Source organism: Myodes glareolus, chromosome 9 (assembly GCF_982192425.1).
Source record: "Myodes glareolus chromosome 9, mMyoGla1.1, whole genome shotgun sequence".
Classification (NCBI taxonomy): domain Eukaryota; kingdom Metazoa; phylum Chordata; class Mammalia; order Rodentia; family Cricetidae; genus Myodes; species Myodes glareolus.
The window spans coordinates 99927060-99941643 of record NC_142034.1 but is presented as its reverse complement, the minus strand read 5'-3'; the positions used below and the strand labels follow the sequence as shown (position 1 = coordinate 99941643).

General features: G+C 41.7%; 1 protein-coding gene across 36 annotated transcripts in view; it reads right to left on the bottom strand.

The window, feature by feature from the left end:
- The window catches only part of Rbfox1 (RNA binding fox-1 homolog 1), a 1977377-nt gene that overhangs the window by 97222 nt on the left and 1865571 nt on the right, over positions 1–14584 (bottom strand). For 30 of the 36 annotated variants that reach the window (XM_085694591.2, XM_085694596.2, XM_087910814.1 and 27 more), the window contains 3 exons: positions 13625–13717; positions 11841–11901; positions 2464–2517 (listed from right to left, as the gene is read on the bottom strand). In XM_085694591.2, coding sequence (XP_085550717.2) covers positions 2464–2517; positions 11841–11901; positions 13625–13717 — 208 coding nt within the window. The remainder of the gene's footprint in view (positions 1–2463; positions 2518–11840; positions 11902–13624; positions 13718–14584) is intronic. The other 6 variants (XM_085694597.2, XM_087910815.1, XM_085694603.2 and 3 more) reach the window with 1 other exon arrangement.

The following is a 14584-nucleotide window of genomic DNA, read 5'->3' as shown; positions in this document are numbered from 1 at the left end:
TGGCGGTGCTACAGCAATAGAGACAAGGTGGCTTGTCTCACTTTTCTGGTTTGGACAGTGCAACGACCACTGGGCACAGCCACAGAAATGTAGACTTAATATTCATAAAATATAAAAAGTCATGGTATCCACTCACAAAGGATTCAGCCTCTGAGATTGGAAAAACAAGCAAACAAAAAAAACCTCCCACTTTTCTGTGAAATCCTAAAGGAGATGTACACCCTTTGTATACTTTTGTGTTTTAATTTGCAAAACTGCAACAAGGATTTAATACAATCGTGTCTGGAGTGTGCGTAGACTAGTGCCAGCCCACAGAAAGTATTGAGTACCCACTACCCCTCCAAACCTGCTCCCCTTCTGTATCCCGGGGACCTCTCTGCCTAGCCTGGGCTTTGATCTAGTTTCAACTAAGTTTGATGCTGTTGAAGGAATGCAGACTCCTTTATGCATGCACATGTAAGTCAGTCTAAGCCTGTCTTTGTGTTCTTCAACACCAGCAGGCATTCACTACGGCCTGGAATCCCAAATAAAAGAGATACTGGACATTTTTCTGATCAGTAGAGCAAGGATAACCGTTAGAAAGAGAAAACTACACAGGGCTCTCAGATCATGCCCACATCTGTGACAAACTCCCCAACAGAATACTTTCTGCTTCTTGCACTGGACCCCAATTCTCTGGACAGAATAATGTGAACACAAGCACATGTCACAAACATTCACAGGCTGGGGAGCCTGCCACTGCCTTGGGTCAGCTGCTGCAGATTCCTGGCTGTCTCTGAAGGTATGTAGAAGCCAGATCTTCTCTGATCCTTGAGGAGATTTTGTACTTTTACAGCTTTGGAGAAAATGTAGCCCCAAAACACAATACCTTCCATGGTGCACCTTGCTTCTGAACAAATAGCCCTGCTCCTAAGACCAGAAGTTAATAACCCAAGTAGATATGTTGAGAGTTCACAGACAAGTCCTTTTCCAAGTACTGAAAACAACTTGAGACTAACAACGTGTTCAGGGTTTAGGAGTATCAGTTATTAATATGCATTCCTCTCACCATGACACAAAATTTAAATATTAACTTGCTCATTTTTATTCAACAAACATTATATGATGCTGAGTAAGTAGTGAGGGCTTCATACAGACCTACCTTATATTCTATTAGGCTCATATGCACTTCTGCTATAATCCCATTTGAGAGATGAAGAAACTGAGGTACAGAGAGCTTAATAACTTGTCCAGAGTCAATATCTGGTAAACAGGGGAAGAGAGTTTGAGTCTAGGCTGTCTGGTTCCTCATCCTCGTTCCTCTCTTTCTAGTGCATCCTCTCAGGAGGTAGGGTACACAGTAGAACTGTTGAGGAGTCTTACACTCAAATGTGCCCTCCCCTATAAGAGCAAACATAGCTGCTGCATGATGGAGCAATCCCTAAACTTAATCTGAACTCACATAGGAAGAGGACCGCAAACCCTGCATAGCGGAAATACAAACCTCAGCTCTTGTTTGTCCCCTTCTCAAGTTTATTCAAGTTTGGTTTGCGCATAAGAGTAGTTAAGTTCTGATCTTTTCAGATCCTCTAGTAGTGATGTTTAGTCTCAGAAAAATTACAGAAAAATGGGCAACAGGAAGAAGTGAACCAAGATCTACCTCACCACTAAGATAAACTATCAATTGTGTGATGTTCAAGTGGCGTGCCATAGGAAGGCTCTTTCCCCACATACATAAGGGAAGTCTGCCAGGGCACTGGACTTTCAAGAAAGCCTTGGTAACAAAACCTCAGATGCAGTGGCAGGTTAACTTGCCATGTCAAAGTAAAGAATCTTAGTTGTGGAGGCTTCTGGCTCACCCCCCACCCCGCCCCCGCTGATTTGTTCACTGAGTTGTCTGAGTGGGTAGGTTTCCCAACTAAGAGGCAGTTGGTACTCAGGCAGGGGAGAGGGGATGACAGACATATGCATGGAGCAAAGTAAAGAGAAGTGACCATGCTAAGCCCAATTGATCCATGGAGAAAGAAAGACCGAAGACATGCTTTTCTTCCTAACTTTCACATAAACTATCTTGAAAATTCCCAGTTTGCACTTGGCTGAAATGATTGACTCGATCCTTTGCTTTCTTAGGAATGAGGAAAGCAACTCTGATGGAAATGCACAGCTAACAGGTGCACAGAAGGGGCACTGCATTAAAACAGGAAGGAGCCACCACCCGTCTGTCCAGTGTACTGCTGAACAAAACCCCAACGCTTCCCTAGGGAGAACCCATGTGAAATGTCATGAGAGTCAGAGCCCCCTGCTTACCTCACAATCACTGGAGAGTTGTAAACACTCTTGGTTTTGCCCCAAGAAATTGTTGGGAACTTGTTAGGATGTGATTCCTCATTTGGATTAAGCTACAAAACCCAGGATGTAGGGGCAGGCAAAGCACATTTAGAAATGACCAAGCAAGACTTTGGCGTGCAAAGCAAAGTTCCTTACCTGCATAGAAGTCTGGGCTGTAGACGGCGCCCACAACTGGATTTAATTTCCAGCCTTAAAACAAGCACAGAAGGATTACATCACACTTGAGACAGGAACTTCTTCCCCATCAAGGCAACCACAGTGACAACAGATTGAGATAGTGCACTCGTTTGTACTGGAAACATTCAAGGCTCTGTAAGGTCATGCACCAACTTGCTTGCCAACTCTGGGGTCTATGTTTTTGGTTTTCTGCTATTGCACATAAATGGAATGAATACCTCTGACCGACTACAGGTGAACCTTGCAAGGAAGACAGAATTCAGTCTCAACCAGATCAGCGCATCCACAATTGTAATTTCAGTTTTTGCCTTACTTCATAGAACATTGCTAGATAATCCATCACTTGCTGTCTTGCATTAATGTCACAGACATTTCAAAGCTTGCATAAACAGAACTCTTTGAGGGAAAGCATTCTGATGATTAGCCTACCTGATGGTGACCTCTAAGACTTCCAACAGCTGCGTTTTTTGGGAATAACGGAGACACCAGCAGTTTATCCATTAGCAGGGATCTGCTGTGGAATACATTCCAATGCATTCAGGAGTTGGGGAAGCCTTAGTCAGTGTTAAATATCAAAGATAACTTTCAAGTCACCTGTCTAGGCTATTAAGAGCACTCTCTGGCTTGCTAAATGTTATTGGTGGAAATATATCCTAATTCCTCAGAAATTTTCACTCAAGAAGGCAACACACAAGAACAGCCATAAGCTGGAAAGCACGTTATAGACCTGTTTGGTTTTGTTTGTTTGTTTCTGCAATATCAGGAAAGAACAATTATGCCTCAGAGCCTGTCATTGTTTCTGATTTTCCTAGTAAACCTCTAAGGAAATTAATACTTGTAGAATTGTTTTTGAGACAGAGTCTTAAGTAGTCTAGGAATCTCATGTAGCCAGGACTGGACTTGAACTCATTATGTAAAGTAGGATGGCTTTGAACTTCTGGTCGTCCTGCCTCTTTCTCGTGAACACTGGGATTGTAGGTTTCGGATACTACACCCCGTTTGTGAAGCTCTGGATATTGAACTCAGTACTCCATGTGAGCCAAGAAAGCATTTTTCCTAAAAAAGCTCCACCCTGTGTGACCCTATGTGCCCTTGTGTCTTGGATCAAGGGTCAAACACTTAATACCTTTCAGTAAATGGACCTGAGAAATAGAAATGCTTATTTTTAAATGCTGTTATGGTTTGGCTGAGACATGTCCCTATAGGCCCCTATGTTTGAACACCTGGACCCTAGCAGGTGCTGCTGTTTTGAGAGGTTGAATAACCTTCAGGAAGTTGGGTCTAGCTGAGGCAGTAACTGCTTGATTTTGGACACTGAGGTGTATGAGACCTGACTGAACATGAAAGACTGTTTAAGTCAAATTTGGGCCTTATGACTGTGCCACATCCCTTCTTACCTCAGACCCATCTTCTAAACAAGGCTTCTCACTCCCCAGCAGGGAGCTTGAATATTTTTCTTTTCTGAATCTTGTTGAACTGGATGCCACCTTCAACTCTCCCTTCTCCCCTGAAACGTGATTCTCATCCAATCTTCCCCTTCAGTCAATGGCACTTCCATCCACTGGTCATTCAAAATTCTGCTCGGTAGTTGCTACCTTACCATTATATCTCATATGCAATCCATTTTAAAAAAATGTTCCATTAAACTTGGGACAGTGCCGTCCTTCTTTACAACCTACTTCTTGACAGACAAGTCATACCAAGCAAAAGAAAGCAATAACAATAATTAAAAACTACCCTTCGGGCTGGAGGGATAAGCCAGTGTACTGCTTGAAAGAAAGCTCCCATGCATCCACATTTGGAAGCCTATAACCATCTATAACTCCAGCTCCAGGGGCCTCTGGATCCCGCTTCTGACCTCTGCAAGCATCTGCATTCACATGCACTTACCTACACACCCACAGCTACAGACACACACGCACGCACACACATGCACACACACACACATGATTAAAAATCAATATCTTTAAATAATTTAAAATAAAAGACTCATTCATTCTCCTTCCCTCTCCATCTATTTACAGTGGCCAAAGAGTTATAGAAGAAATCAACCACTTGCCCTGCTCCTCTGCTCAGAGCTCTCTTCTTTCCAGACTCAGGAGAAGCACAACCTCACTGTGCTGGTCTAGAAGATCATAATCTAACCAAGGTCCATTCATTTTGCACCAATGCCTTCATCTCTCTAAGACATAAAGTGTTGATCTTTTTAATCTGAATAAAACCACCCAGGTTAACTGGACATCCAAAGATTTCCTGGCCATTTTTTGGAGAACTCTTCTCAAATCTTTCTCAAGTATCCAGGTATAGTCTGGGTCTCCAATTCCTTTCCAAAACATGATGCTCAATGTCACACTCCTGCCTTCTCTTAGGGGCACTTAGTGATTCATCACTCAGATAAATTTTCTGCATGGGTACTAACTATATCTGCATCTATTCTTTCTCTCTCTCTTTCTTTTCTCTTCTTTTGCTTTCTCTATCATTCTCCCTCATTAGAATTGAGAGGAAAGCTAGGTAAGGCTGTCAAGTATGAGACCTAGACTCTTAAAAACATTTGACTGATACTAAATATTCCATGAACACGGATTTCAGATTATTGTAAAAATTAGAAGGCACAAAGTGTTTTTCCAAGTGGTCTTATTTCCTTCTGGCTAGGATTTGGTTTCTTTGTGCCCTCCAGATGCTAAATGTTCTACATGCAATGAAGGACCTCTTAGGGACTGCCATCTTCCAGTGAAGGCAATGAGACTGCCCTTGAAAGTCACCTCTGTGCAGACTTGCTCAGACTTGCAGACCTGAGGTAGACTTATGTAAATGTATGCAAATCACACGCAAATGGACTTCTCCTTTCTGTGGCTCCTTCCAGTACCTGAAAGAGACCCCAGGGATAACCTTGCTTGAAATACAAGCCTGCACTGTCAGGAAGATGGACAAAATGATCCCAATTTTAATTTCTGCGACAGTTTATGTATGTCCCCAGGCTTCACAAACTCTGAGATTTTCATCAGGGACATTAAACCGAACAATGAGGCTTACAAAAGAAAGAAAGGGAATAGCAGATAAAGCCTACCCCTCCCAGCCTCCCAGGGTCCCATCCAACAAGGCAATGAAGCAAAGCCCAGGCAGGCACATGGAGATCCACCCCTCTGAGATGGGTCTTCAGGGAGTTGCATCACATCAGACTCCCTGCCTCCCTGAATTGTAGCTTAGCCAGAGTTGTGTGCTAGCCTGCTTTAGAAAAACGCTGGACAAGATCCCTGGTGTACAAGCCTTACTATAGTGAATGCAATAAAGTTTTGGAAAATAACCTGCATTTCTAAACAGAGACCTCATAGATTAAACAGAGCAGGAGGCAACATTCAAAGGACAAATAAAGCAGCTATTCATACGCTGAGCACACGTACTGTGTGCTTGTTTATTTTGAGTCGATCAGCATTTTTTTTCTTCTTTTGGTTAGTAACATGTATTCATAGCCAACATATAGATTTCACCTAAAGTGTAGGATTCCTGGTTCTCTTGAAACGTTGGAAGAAATGGCAATTTTATGTTTGGAATCCCCTCAGATAGCTTTATTAGAGGTGACCAGAGGCTATGACGTGTGACTGCCCAGACAGTAACAGTCAGCCAGCAATAAAGCTCCCTGCTGTGCCCATCTGTTGTTAAACTGCACTGTTTTGTCTGCTCAGAGAGAAATCTCTTGCTTTACCCAGCAAACAAACAGAAGATAAATGTTTCAGTCAGGCCCCTCATCCAAGACGTCTGGGAGCCTGAGGCAGGAAGATTTCAAGTTCAAAACTTATGATGATTACAGAGTGAGTTCAAGGCCAGGCTGGGCAATTCAATAAGACCACATTAAATTGACAATTATCAAGCTAGTGATAGAGCTCAGTGGTAGAAGTATATTATAAACAAAACCAAAAAAAAAAAAACAAAAAAAACAAGACAGGAGCTGTGAAGTGCTCTTTGTGGGCATGACGTGGCTGTAGTTCTCAGGAAGGTCTAACATCGGGTCTGTACAGAGCAAGTCTTTAAACATCCAGCCCCACATGGGAATGGACACATGGGACCCGCTATCCAGGGGAGCTCAAGGCGATCTGACAAAATCATTGTCTTCATCAATGAAGCCACTGCACAGTTACTCTGGGCAGCTCCACACTCATACCCAAGCAAGTGGCCCTGCTACAGCACAGTGTGACCCAGAGCAAAACCAAAGCCAAAACAGAAAGACAACGAAATGGCAGAGATGGAGCTTTGGTAGGAGGTTGGGGTGGGGCAAGTCTAAGAGAGGGAATAGGGATGTTTGTGACAAGAATATATCAAATACATGTATGAGGCTCACAAACGACAAATTAAAAAAAAAGTCCAAACAATCAAATACCCTAAACAAGAAAAAAGCCTGACTGAGTTTCTCAGATTCCGTTTCTTTCTTTTGTTTCCTTCACTCAGCTTCATCTAGCATTGGAGTCTTTGTTCCTACAACTTGGCACAGAAAGAAAGCATGAGATGGCCAAGTCAGACTGAGGCCTCTCTGCAACCAAATGCTGTTGATCCGCAAGCAGCGCTCAAGCACAGAGCACTATCCCCGCTCCCACCCTGGCGCTACTTTACTTCTGAAGATCACAGACACCTGGGATGTTGGGGAACAGCTCCCGCTGTACAGAACCATGTTGGGAGAGTTTTTATAGCTCGAATGCTTGTCAGCAGTCACCAGTAAAGCCCACATTAGATGCTAAGACTGCCCACCTCCATGGTCTTGGGCATTTGGACTTGATTCCAGTCTTGTAAAAATTTCTAAGGAAACAGAATCCTATGTAACAGGCATGTTTTGCCAATTTTCAGGAACTCCCTCTAAATCCAGTTCTCAATTCATAAGACAGACCCAAGCTTTGCCATTCAGTGAGTACAGTGCTCCCTCAACAACACCCCACCCCTTCCCACAGACACGCTTTTGGGAGAAACAGAGAAAGTCAAATTACGCCTTTACTGGGCTTTCTGACAGGTGGAATTTGCGAAACTTCCATCCTATCTCCTGCTATGATGTTCTATCATATCTATGTTAGAAAGTCATGGGTGCCTCTTAGATCCTCCACACAGATAGCAGCCACACTCTTCTGCCACAGATGGTCCTTCTCACGCTCCCTCACATGTTCCTCCGTGCACTGGGGCCAGTCTGAAGCATCACTGAAGGCAGCAGCGACCCTGAGGCTGTTAAATCTCAGCTGGATGTATGACAGAGGGGACTCAGGAACACGGCATTGGCAGCTAAGTTTTTATTACCACACTCAGGCTTCAAAGTTGGATAACATAATTTTGGGAAAAAAGTGTTATTTCCATGGCTTATAGGTCATTCAACTACGAAATAAACCTCAAAAGGATTACTTTCTTACTCCAGCATGGCTTCATATATTCTGGGATGGTTTGAGTAGACAAGGCTCCTCAGAGGCTTATGTGTGAAGGGCCTAGTCACCAGCTGGCAGTGTGTGAATTAGACAGAGCCAGCACTAACTGCTACATGCTGGCCTTTTAGGGAGGAGGTGAAAGGTGGAAGATGCAGGCTTCTGAAAAAAGTTGGCCTCAGTGAGCATTCCTGTGAAGGTTTTTCACAGTGCCTGGGTCCAGGCCACTTCTCACCTTCCTGTTTATCATGGTGAGTGGTCTCTGTCGGATCTCTGCCTTTGTGTTATTCTGTCTCATAGGTCACATGACCATGGGCTATGGCAGGGACTTGGAAATTATGGACTAAAGTGAAGCTTCCTCCACTATGCCAGGCAACTTGCCCCAGTGATGCAGAACTTCCCTAATACAGTCTCTTACAAAACCACACCCTCTTTGAGGGCTTAAGGGTCTTTATTTTCCCAATTGATTTCATTACAATTTGTAGAAAATCCTAGTGACAGTGGCGATACTTCATACACAAAGGAAAAGGTTCCTCTCACTACTTCTGTCCTCCATTTCTGCCTCTTCAAAATTGGGTAATGATGCTCTCTTTCCAGGCCTCCGTTTTAGGGTACTGGCTTTGAAATGTCTCATATAAGACATAACACATAGTGTTACAGAAATACCAGTTATTTTGAATGGGCTTTGAATTATGCTTCAAATTCCTATAGGAGTTGGTTTTTAGTCCTTTGGGATGGAATTGATCAATATTTCTTCCTTTAAAAAACATGTATATAAATTACATGGCTTATGGAATTACATTTGAGTTTTTTTGCTTTGCATTTGTATGTATGCATATATAGTGTACATATGAGTATGTGTGTTTGTGTGTATATGGACACCTGTATGGACAGGTTCATATGGAGGCCAGAAGGTGATGTCACTGTGTTTGTATTTTCCTTCATCCCTCTCCACTTTATTTAATAAGGAAGGTCTCTCACCAAATCCAGAAATCCATGACTTACCTAGCCTAGCATTGTAGCTTGCTCCAAGAATCCCCCATCTCCCCATTTCTCAAATGTGGGCACTACAGTCAAACAGCCATATCCACTTGACGTTTCCATGGGTCCTCGGAACCTAAACCCCAATCCTCATTCATAAACACTTTACCCACTGAGTCACCCCCCAGTCCTCTGTTTCATTCTTTTTCTTTTCTTTCACTCGACCCTTTCACATCTTCATGGAGCATGCAAGCACACCTACAACTCTGCAGCACACACAAACACATACAAAGGCTAGATCATGAATTTTGAATGTACAGCATTTGCGTGGATGTTGGTGAGGACACTTGTCAGTAGCAGAGTTACGAATTTTACCCAATAGAAAATCATCCTAAACACGTAATTCAGAGGTGTTGGGCACTCAGAGAAACTGCTTATCCAGTTCAAGGGCATGCTCCCCCAGTTGCTGAGGCTGGGAAAACTGGACAGCAGAATAAATTATCCTTCTGTCCTTTCCACGTAACGTTGAGGATATATATCTGTTTAATAGCATTACTTTTCAAGGCAAGAACACACTGACATAGTCAAATTGGTTGCCACTAGCAGAAAAAAAACTTTAAAATGCTAATGTGTTTGCAATAGCACAAAAATAGGAACAAAAATAATGAAATGTCAGTGAACACTGAAGATCTGAATCAACCTGTGGAGTGCTATATAGCCACAAGAAAGTATTAGTTCCATTTTTACAGATCAGCAACTAAAGATGTCCAAATTGTTCCATAAGCATTGATTAAAAGCTATGCATGTCACGATGCTATTTATGTTAGGAATATGTAGATCATATTATGAATACTACACACACAGATCTATTGTATGTCTAGGTCTGAAAATGCCAAAGGAATTATAGACAACAGCCTGAAATAGTGGCCTCTTCTGAGGGGAGGGGAAGTCAGGCTGGCAAGAGCGCTCCTCAAAACATTTCTTGCTTTGTTTCCTCCTTGGTTGTTTTCTGTTTTAAAATAAACCTATGCTTCACATATAATTAAAACTTATAAATAGAAATCCCATACATTTTCCTATTATGTAAAAATAAAATTACATTATTTTTTAAAACCTGTAAATCAAAGAAAAGTATCTTTGTGTCTTGATATCCAACACAGCATCACCATTTTGGCAGAATTACTGCCATCGGTTGAAATCAGAGAGTGAACCTAGGTTTCATTATCCACATTTTTTTTTCTCATTATAATCCCATGATTACCTTTATACAGCTCTTTTTAATGGGTGTAATATTCTATCATGTTCTTATACTTTAACTTCCTGAATCACTTTTACTTACTTGTTTTTTATTTATTCAATATGTGTGTATGGATATGCGTATTAAGCATGTATACATACGTACATGTTAGGAGGCCAGAGGCAGACTTTGAGTGTCCTGGTTAATTGTTCTGTGACACTTTCCTCTCCAAGACAAGGTCTCTCACTGAACCTACAGTTAGGTTTATGGACAGCCAGCGCAGTGATCCTTCTGCCCCCACGCCCCATGGAGTTGTCCTTACTGGCAGCTCTGTAGGCACACCTGGCTTTTATATGGGTGCTAGGACCTGAACTCAGAGCTATTAGTTGCTGAACCATCTTTCCCATTAAAATAAAAACATAACTCTCCCTTCCTCTACCTTAATGGATGCTTACTTTGAGAAAGAGTAAAGACCAAACTGTCGGAACATATTTAATAACTCTCATATAAGCAGGAATCCACTTTTTCTGATGATGCTGGGGATTGAACCCAGAGTCTTGTGCGAGCTAGGAAAGCACCTTACCACGGGGCTACATCCACAGCTGCCTGTCAGTCATTGCTAAATGACAAGTCCTGGGAAATGTTCCTGGTAACCTCAGAATTCTTTGCCTTAGAGGAGTCTGCAGCACATCTCCATAGACTCGCGTGGCCCAGTGGCGCTCGGGGATACACCCTTGGGAAAGAATGGCCCACCCAGACAGCTGCTTTCCTATGGAGCTCAGCCAGCACAACACTTTGACAACCAAGAAGTCTGAAAGCCAGAACCAAATTCTGTAACTACACTTCCAGAAATGACAAATTATTAAGGATATATGGCTTTAAAATTAATAAACAGAACTTTTACTCTCCACTTAATTTGCTAGAGTTACAAGAAACTAAATGATGCCCATCATAACTAATGCCAGTCCTGGGGACGGTTACTAGAGCAGCAGTTCCCAACCTTCCCAGGGCTGTGACCCTTTAATACAGTCCCTCATGCTATGGTGACCCCAACCATAAAATTATTTTTGAGGCTATTCCGTAACTCTAATTTTGCTACTGTTATGACTAGCTATGTGAATACAGGATATCTGATATGTGAGCCCGTGAGGGTCATGATGAATAGGTTGGGAACCACTGCTCTAGAGAGCCAGGATGGCTGAACTGGAAAACTGTATTTGCTCTGCTGTGAAAATCCTCTCTGAGGTTGCTCACTGTAGTCGGTCAGCAATGAAACAGTAGCCAGGTAGGGCCAATGTGGTACATAGCACACATGAATTCATATCAGTTGCCCAAGACCTGCACAGTTAAACAAAAATTCAGCATAGATGGGAGGGAGATTCTTCAGGCCCCACTTCTAGCTGAGGAGTTGTGGGCAGTCTGTGGCTGCTGGGCCTGGGCGGGCCACTTTTCTTTAAGAGTTTGACTCCAGTGGATCACCCCATGCAACACTAATTGGAACCAGTAGGTTAACATAGATAAATAAGGCATGAAGTTGGATGGGAGATATGATGAGGATTCCTGGGAAGGACTGGAGGGGGAGTTAGGAGTGCACCTGATAAAGATACAATGTACACAGGTATAAAATGTTCAAAGAGCAAAATGGAAAAGAAACAGATTCCCTGGTTAAAAACGCTGGAGTGACGGGCAGAGAAGAGGTCTGTGGTAGGCAGGTGTCTACTTACCATTGGTGTAAGGGTTGACAGTCTTTTTATTAGTCATTACACGTGCTGTTGCGTTATTGACCTACACACATAGAAAACTCAAGTGAGTCTGGACGCCAAGGCCAGCCCATGATTCAATTAGTTGCATGCATTATGACTGTGATTACTTATTGAAATCAAAACCAAGAAACAAAAACTTAAAAAAAAACTACAATGCATTTTAATTTACAAATGGCAATAGGTGCATAACCCAAAAATCATACATTTTTATAATTACATTTACTTCATAACCAATTTAACTTACAAATCATTTCAATAAAGCAATGTCATCTCATTTAAAAGTTTAATAAAGAGACAGTAAAAGCAAATTAAAAGATACTGCATAATTGAAGATTGAAAAGCATGCGTGTGCTCCATGGTGACACAGAAACAAGAGATAGAGTTTTCAACAGAAAAGAAAGTTAATATGAAAGGGGCATGCAGTGGAGAAGAGGGAGGAGACAAAGTACAGGGGACATAAATGTCAAAGAAAGGGACAGACAGGGTTAAGCCGTGTGCAACACTTTGGGAGGGGAATCATGGGGAAGCAACATCTAGCATTCAACACTTGGAACAAGAGCCTTGTACATCGCAAGAATTAACGAGTCATTCAAGCTTTAAGGTCACAGCTAACAAAAGGATAAAAGAGAGGGTGCATTGTGTAACACAATATGGAGTTAACGATCTGAGTAAGATGTGCACTGGTCATAACTCAGTCCAATCAGAGCCTCCCAGGCTAGCTTAGAACGTACACTCAGTTACAGGCGTACCAAAGACCCAAAAAAATAGAGCATCAAGAAAACTTAATACAACAAGTCAAAAAAATCCACGTGGTAGAGAGATATGTATAGAGATATATCAGCACTAAATACGTGAAGCGGCAGATGGACTCCGTCACTTACCATTCACCACCATCGCCAGCATGGGTTTGTATACAGTTACCATGGTTACTGAGGGTTTGGTGAGGGGCCTAAGCGTTACCGTCGAGGGGGAAAATAAAAAGGCAAAATATGCGACATCTTACTCCAAAGACTAAAGCATTTTTAACTGGTAATTTTTTTTCTTTTTAAGTTTTAACAAATATGACCCTTTGATTGTGTTGAAGAGGAACCCAGTGGTACAAAGGGCTGGCGCTGAATGTCAGAACGCGGGGTCTACATTTCCAATCGACAGGGGTCATGGCTGAAATGGGAAATCCTGATTGCTAATTCAATGTCTGTAGTCAGAGAATGCAAAAATTCAAGCTGGTTTTGGTTTTTAACTGCAAGATTTAATGACAAGTGCCTCTCACTTGTTCTGTTTTAGTATTTTGAATGTCATTGCTTGGAAATTTGGTCTAATTTGCAAACCACTGTGGATCCCTCTTCAACCCTAAAGTGGACTAAAAAAGAAACAAAACTTGATATATATATTTGGTTTGGCTTGAATACTGTGTCTCCTTCTGAACCTATTGCACCCATTATTCATAAAACACGGAAAATAAAACAAACAGAACCTTTCATATTTATCTCCCTTTCATCTCACTTTTTGCCATCTACACTCCAGCAGTAATATAAAGAATAACCTAAAGTAAAATTTAACCAAAAAGTAAGGCCAGTTTTCCTTTTTATATATAAGTATATATTTATATATAAATATATATAAACAATGAGAAGGGAGTAGGGTCACACACGAGACACCAATGATGCACCTGGTAGGACGAATGAGCGTGAAGCAGACATTAAAAAAAATAAAAAAGAGGAAAAGGAAAATATTTTGACATGCACCTCGATTTTACGGCCCTCTACCACGGTACCGTGCAATTTCTCCCTCGCCCTGTCCGCATCCGCACTATTTTCGAAAGTTACGAAACCAAATCCCTGCATGCAGGAGGGAGAAGGAGAACAACATGCATATTATTATTTCAGTCAACGACCGCTTGGCAAAGTTCTCTCGCTTTCATTGCTATCTCTTGTCCTGGCTTCGGTTCTGTAACATGCAAATTAGAGAAATTATAAGAACACTACGATGTGCAGTCATTAAGCAACAAATGTGAACGAGTTTTTTTTCTCCTGTCACCCGTTAGCTGGAACCCCTAAAGAATTCAAAGATGGATATGAAAACGAAAACCAAACCAACAAACAAAAAAATACCTTTCTAAACATCACTACGGAAGAAAAGAAATCAAACAAAAAGAAAATGAGATCAAAATAAATGTGCAGTGTCTTCACAGAGAATAAACGAAATAACGAGGAAAAAGAAAGGGAGCCAGTTTCTTGACGTGCAAATTAAAAAATCAAACAAAATAAAACGTGTGCACGGGAATTCAACAGTGAACGCTCAGGTCCTGTCACATTGCCTACGGAGTCATGCTGCGTGGATTTAAGAACCGTTCTTCCTTCATGCAAGTTAAGGTTATTAGATTCTGTCAACTGTGCAGCCTTTGCTTCTCAAAAAATAAAAGTAACAAGCCTAAGAAAAGGAAAGACCTTTTTATATATATAATAAATCTTGAACTTGTGGTTCTAATAAACAAAAGAAACATCACACGAAATGAATAGAAATCAACCTTTGTTGGTTAACAACGTAGATAAGCAAGTCCTCTTCTGCATTTGTTCTTTGCCCTCCCCCTCCCCAAATAACAAAAGGCTTTGGAGTCTGACTTTTTAAGTTATGCTATTAACCAGAAAACAAACTTGTAGGGCACTGGACTAGCATCCATTTTTGCTGCATCAACAAATACCAAA